Raw genomic sequence first — 6,000 nt, 5'->3', positions numbered from 1 at the left:
CCTCTTATAGAACTGACAGTGTGTTTAACTTACTGATAGCTGATATTAAAGCAATGCTTCAACGACATGTCCTGATGTTGCTGCTTGCTGTAAATTCCGAAGCTAGGCCTGTGACTCACCTTTGTTACTGCAGTCTTCCCATTTTGTAAATGATAAATGTGAACAATAATCAAAATAGCCCATTTTCAGCACTGTTCTGAAACCTTTACCTGTAGCCTCATGTTGAAGCTGTTTTTGGGAAGTGAAATATTCACATTCTGCTCTTATTAGGAAAGTTCTGACCAGAATTTGTTTTTGTTTTTGGAGACTGAACGCATTGCTACTGCTGATGTCAAACTGTCAGGATGAGGACTGGTTTGAAAGGACAGACTGGTTTGACAGGACAGGCTGGTTTTACAACAGGACAGACTGGTTTTGGACGACACACTGGTTTTAAAGGATACACTGGTTTTACAGGACACACTGGTTTCATTGGAGAATTTGGAAGAGGAGTGGGATGGGGGCGCTCGGAGCGCACATGCGCACTCGGTGGGAAAAACGATTGAAAACGGGCAGCTATGCCGCGCGGTGCAGAAAACGGGCTGGACGCGTCCGCTTGGAACAACGGCCGGTGTATCGGAGGACTGACCCGGGGTCTGCGGGACTGAAAGGCTGCTGACAGGCGTTAACAGCTAATTTTGCCGGGGGATAACCTCCTGAATCCGCGGAGAAAGCTGCCGACTCCGCTCCTCCCGCTTCCCCTTTCTCTCTCCTGCTTGAGAGACACCGACACATCAGCTATGTTGCTGCTAAACGTGTAGGATTTATTCCCGTCGTCCGCGAGTGAACCGACTGTAAATAAAAGCGAACAGAGACAGAACGCGATAGCAGCGGGTCCACTATGGTTTTACTAGCGCTCCGCAACAGGAGATGTCTACACAGCTGCTGTATGGGGACGCTGTGTTTGCAGTTGGTGCTGTGGATTTTATGTGCCGTGAACGGAGAGGAGCAGCCGTTCAGTGTGGAGGTAAGAACCAGCAACTGAGTGTGCTGACAAGACCAGGTTTCAGTAACGGAATAAGAGACGCGCCTCCCGGGCCGTCAGTCTGCATTACTGGTGTCTAATGTCGAAATAAACATGTATCTCAGACACAGTATAGCGTTGATTGTGTGTTCATCATCATCAACAACAACAGCAACAACAACAACAACAACATCAACAACAACAACAACAACAACAGGGTCTTTGTGAGGTACCAAGCAGCATTGCTGCCTAGTTCCATCCTTTTCTACACTCCTGAATTTTCCTTGATGGAAATCAGTAAGTATCACTGTTTGTGATCATCTGGGTTGCTTTGTTAACCTTTCATCTGTCAATAGCAACAGCTTCACTATCATATCATCAGATGGAAAATGTCCTCACTGGACTGGTTTAATTCAGTCAATTGTCGCACTGTTTTCTCCACGTATTCAAAAAATACTATTCAGTAGCCTACTAAGTCATGGGAACAATGTGGGCAGAATGATAAGATTTTAAGGCAGAGATAAGATTTCTGATATCCCAACTTAATGGACTGGTAAAAGTGTTTTGCCAATAAACTCAATGGAGCCTTTAGAAAATAATCCTTTTATTCTTCTTGCCTTTGGTTCAATACTCAGAACTAACACAAGCTTTGCTCCTTTGGGAAAAGAGTGAAATGTGGGTTTTATCAAGGGCATATCTGACTCTTTTACATCCTTTATTTCCATATTAAAGCACTGCTGTTAAGCCAATGCTGAATGCATAAAGCTATCATAAAGCTGCACCCCAGAACCCTTCGCTGTCTCTCACACTTGGCTGCACACACACACACACAAACACAGACACCACACAGGAACATCCTGCAAGTCTACTGACAGTCATTCACATCCTACATCCACGTCTCTACATGATTTGCACACTTGGCATGCTACACTGTTCCATTTGGAAGGCAGAGGGGCAGCAGATTTAGTCCAGATGCTACAGGTTAGTCAGTTAAAATGTCTGAGCTCACATGACAGAAAGAGGAAGAAAGTCAGAGAAACACAAGGAAGTTGTTCTTTATAGTCTCCAGGTGTATATTAATTTATACTGGAACATCGTTGTTGAGTGTTTGTCCTGAATTAAGTGAAGCAGCTTTTCTCAGAAGCACCAAATCCATGCTGTTCAATAAGGTCCAGCCTCATCTTCTAGTGTAAGACATGATGCACCATGTCAATTAAAGTGTAGTTTTTGTATCATCATCACCATTGTACTTAAAATCTTATTGATTATTTCACATATCTTTCACTTGCATGTAATTATCCTCCCCAGCCCTAGTGTCTCTTCTTTCTTTTCCAAGCTTTTCTCTGATGTTCTGTCAGTATGAATATGCTCACAGTACTCTCATCCTTGCTGTTCCTCATTGTCTACTTGTTCTTTAGAAACGTTACAAGTGTAGTAAGTCAGTCTGTGGCAGCCAAGTGACTTGCAAACTAAAGTCTTAACTGTTTGTCTTTTAAATGAGAGATTTGTGCTGAGGGCTTTGGGTAAAACATGATTTAAAAATCAATTTTCATACTAGTCAGTACTTTTGTTGCATGTGTGAGATTAAACGCATCATAAGATGATGTGAATGTAATTTGGTGGCAGCCTCCTGCTAAGAATGTAAAGACACTTGTCAGTGCATTTTCCTGCCAAGAGAATGTAGGATTGACTAAACTCTAAACTAAACGTGGTAACAGTAGCTTCAGATCTGTGATCACTGTGATTCAGCTGCCTGACATCATCGTATGTGAGAAGGATGTCAAAGCCTCCTCATGTCAGAAGTCTTTTCTTTGCCGAAAGTGGGCTTTTCTGTAATGTGAGACATTTATCGCCCCTAATTAAACCATTGTGGTTGTCCTGAGTATACTGGAGGATGAGGACTGTTAAAACTGCTGCAGATTGTGTGAATAATGTTTACCCAATGTTGTCACAACTATTGAGCTTGAAACTTTGAGGATTTGAGCATCAAGTTGGCTTTAAACTGACTAGTTTTTCCAGTGGAGCCAGAAGCATCAGAGGGCGATTGTGTTGGGAAAGAATCCCACTATACTGTAACACTTGGTTTTATCAGAGGTAGCTGAAACGGGTCCCTTACAGTCAGTGCAGTGCAAACAGTGTTGCCACGCATTTGTCCTGCTTCATAGTCCAGTCCATTTGAGTTGGGCTACAGATACAGAACATTATGCAGCCAGCAGGAGGATGACCAGTGTGTCTCTCTATGTCTGCCACATTGAAAACCACTGCTGGTCTGGAAAACCTGTGGAGACTGGACTGATTTCCCTGGAGCCCCGTACTTATTATGATTGTGTGTATATGTGTGTTTGTCTCTGTGCAGTTACACTACAGGTTATAGAGGGTGATAATGAAGAGAGAAATAAGTATTTCCTGTAAATTACAGGTGTGGTTTGAGGTGGGCGGTCAACTTGAACCTGCCTAGTACTTGCTGGTGTGACTGTGGTCTTTTAGGAAACTTAACTGGTCCCCCATTGATTGGCTGCCGTTCATTTTCGGCCAATTTTCATTAAACTTACGTATTAGTAGATTGGAATTAATGCTTCTAGTCACTGATCACCTTAAAGCTGGTCACCTGTGGTTAATACTCTGGTATCTGTGGCTGAGAGAAGTACTGTGTGCTGTGTAATGTAGTCCCACCTCCCACCTTATTCAATGCGCCAGTGCATGTGAGACTGATATAACCTACGCCATCTGCAATGCATGCCAAAAATTATCGTAATCTGCCGTGGATTGGTTGATCTCACCCATGGATTGGAGTTGGTAAAAAAAACGGTAAAAAAAACGTGATCAGTGCATCCCTAGTCCTTATTAATTTGGCATGGAAAACTAATCAATTCATGTGACAGTCCCTTTCAATGGCTTCTCAGCAGGGCCATGTAGAGTAGGTGGACTGTGCGAGCTGGTTTGTATGTGACTCAGAGTAATTAAAAGAGAGACCATGGATGTTGAATTTCTTTTTCCTGTCTGTTCACACTCCAGAAATTGAGTTTTCACAAATGCACAGACATCCTGAATTATCTTCAACTGTCCACTCATTTTGTGCACATTGGTGGTTCTGAACTCCTCATGGTGCTCCAGGGTTTCAGTTCAAGGTAAATAAACACGTGTTGAAAGGCCAGTGCACTGCTGAAACTGTTGCTCCTGTGCTGACTCTGCATTGGATTTACACTACTTTCAAGTTTATAGTTTAAGCTTTGAGGGCAGGCACCATGTGACTGATATGTTAATTTCCATCTGTCTTACAGCCGATTCAGTGCTCTGTAGTGCACCTTCTCTTCATTGTAGTGTACCCTCTCTTCATCCTGCTGGGATTTGAGATATTCTGACTCATGGGTTATGTTTCTCCAGGAACACAGCAACAACAGCAGCAGCAGCTTCATAGGCAGCCCCAGCTGCCTATGAAGGCAGCGGGGCCTCATGAGCATGGCACCGCCTTGGTTACACTCAGTGTTTCAGAGAGAGGCATCAGGTGGAGCGCTGCCCTCTGAGTTATATTAAGTGTTTGAATCATGCAACTATGCTCACCAGAGACAAAGCACACAGATAATCTGCTGTGAAACAAAGAGAGCGCAAAGTTTCTGTAGTGTACTCCATCTGTGAACACATCCTGTCTCAGATGGATGATATCTGTTCCGTCTGTGTGTCTGTCTGTCTGTAAGCTACCTATTAAGTCTCTGGTCAGATTTCTGTTAGATATAGTGATGGAAAGATGGAACCTGAGTCAAAATAGTAGTGCTGCACCTAGGGCTGGGCGATAAAACGATTATGGCAAAATTATTTTCCTCGATAGAAACATTAAACATGTTCGATATAATTAATTTCCATGCTTATAGCACTCCACAAATGAATCACGAATGGCCAGTCATGTCGCAGGAATAGAGGTCTGCATTGTGAAAGTTAGGATGCATGGTGAGAGGTATAAATACCGGCATGTGATATTATTTACAGACGCACACAGTGGCTTGAAGTTGGAGTGGAGTATGCAAATAAGGCGAAATAAGCAACACTGCAGAAAAAGCAGAACGAAGCTTGGAGAACGAAGATATCGTTGACAATAGAGGCCACTCAACTTCAGTAGTTTTGAGGTGTTTTGGCTATTTAAAGTCTGACAAAAAACAGAGCAATGTGCACTGCACACTGTGCCAGAGACACGTCGCATCAAAGACAGGCAACATCACAAAACTGTTTCATCATTTGTAACAGTGTCACTCGTCAGAACACACAGAAAGTAAGAAATCACAGGCCCAAATGAGTATTAGTGGATCCTCGACGAGCACTAGGCCAGTACCCAGTGCAAATCTTCTATATCTATTTATTTTTATTTATTTATTTATTTTGCAGTCTGATCATGTTACATGTGTGCTGTATCACACTGCGAACTTAATTTTCTATTTACTTTGTTGAGTAAAAAAGACCTTGATTTCAATCATGCATATTTTATCATATTTTGAATGTTTACCTCAGTGTTTTGTTTTTGTTTTTGTTTTTTTCGGGCTTTTTGTGCCTTTATTGATAGTGCAGTCGAGAGAGACAGGAAATGGGGAGGCAGAGAGATCGGGAATGACATGCAGCCAAGGGCTTGTCCGATGTGGGACTCGAACCAGGGCCATCTGCAGCGAGGACTGTAGCCTCTACACATGGGGCGGATGCTCATCCAACTGAGCTTACCTCAGAGTTTTTAAATGTTCTGCTATTTGGCAAGTGTAGAACAGTTTAAAACCACAACTGACTGGTTTCTTCAACTTTCACTCAGAAGCAAAAATCTGCCTTTAAACCTGAAAGAAATAACGATGTGGCATTTATTGACTGATATGGACATTTTTATAATGATAAGTTTTTTTTCAGTTTATCAACTAGTTGTTTGGATCCAAACTAATGAAAATGAACCTAATAATTTCACAGAGCCTGCAGTGATGTCTTGAGATTGCTCTTTGTATTTGGCCAATAGTCTAAAAGTTCAC

The 6,000-nt window shown here is 42.5% G+C and overlaps 1 protein-coding gene across 4 annotated transcripts in view; it reads left to right on the top strand.

The window, feature by feature from the left end:
* Positions 1–517: 517 nt before the first annotated feature.
* Positions 518–6,000, top strand: part of LOC130161112 (matrix metalloproteinase-16-like) — an 80,728-nt gene continuing 75,245 nt past the window's right edge. For 2 of the 4 annotated variants that reach the window (XM_056364112.1, XM_056364111.1), the window contains exon 1: positions 518–1,006. In XM_056364112.1, the coding sequence (XP_056220087.1) occupies positions 881–1,006 (126 nt within the window). In that variant the 5' untranslated portion in view covers positions 518–880. Of the gene's footprint in view, positions 1,007–1,104; positions 1,301–6,000 lie in introns of those variants that run through there. The other 2 variants (XM_056364113.1, XM_056364114.1) reach the window with 2 other exon arrangements.

The sequence above is a fragment of the Seriola aureovittata genome, chromosome 20, assembly GCF_021018895.1.
Source record: "Seriola aureovittata isolate HTS-2021-v1 ecotype China chromosome 20, ASM2101889v1, whole genome shotgun sequence".
Classification (NCBI taxonomy): domain Eukaryota; kingdom Metazoa; phylum Chordata; class Actinopteri; order Carangiformes; family Carangidae; genus Seriola; species Seriola aureovittata.
Note: the sequence above shows the minus strand (reverse complement) of the source record. Positions and strands in the feature narration are given on the sequence as shown.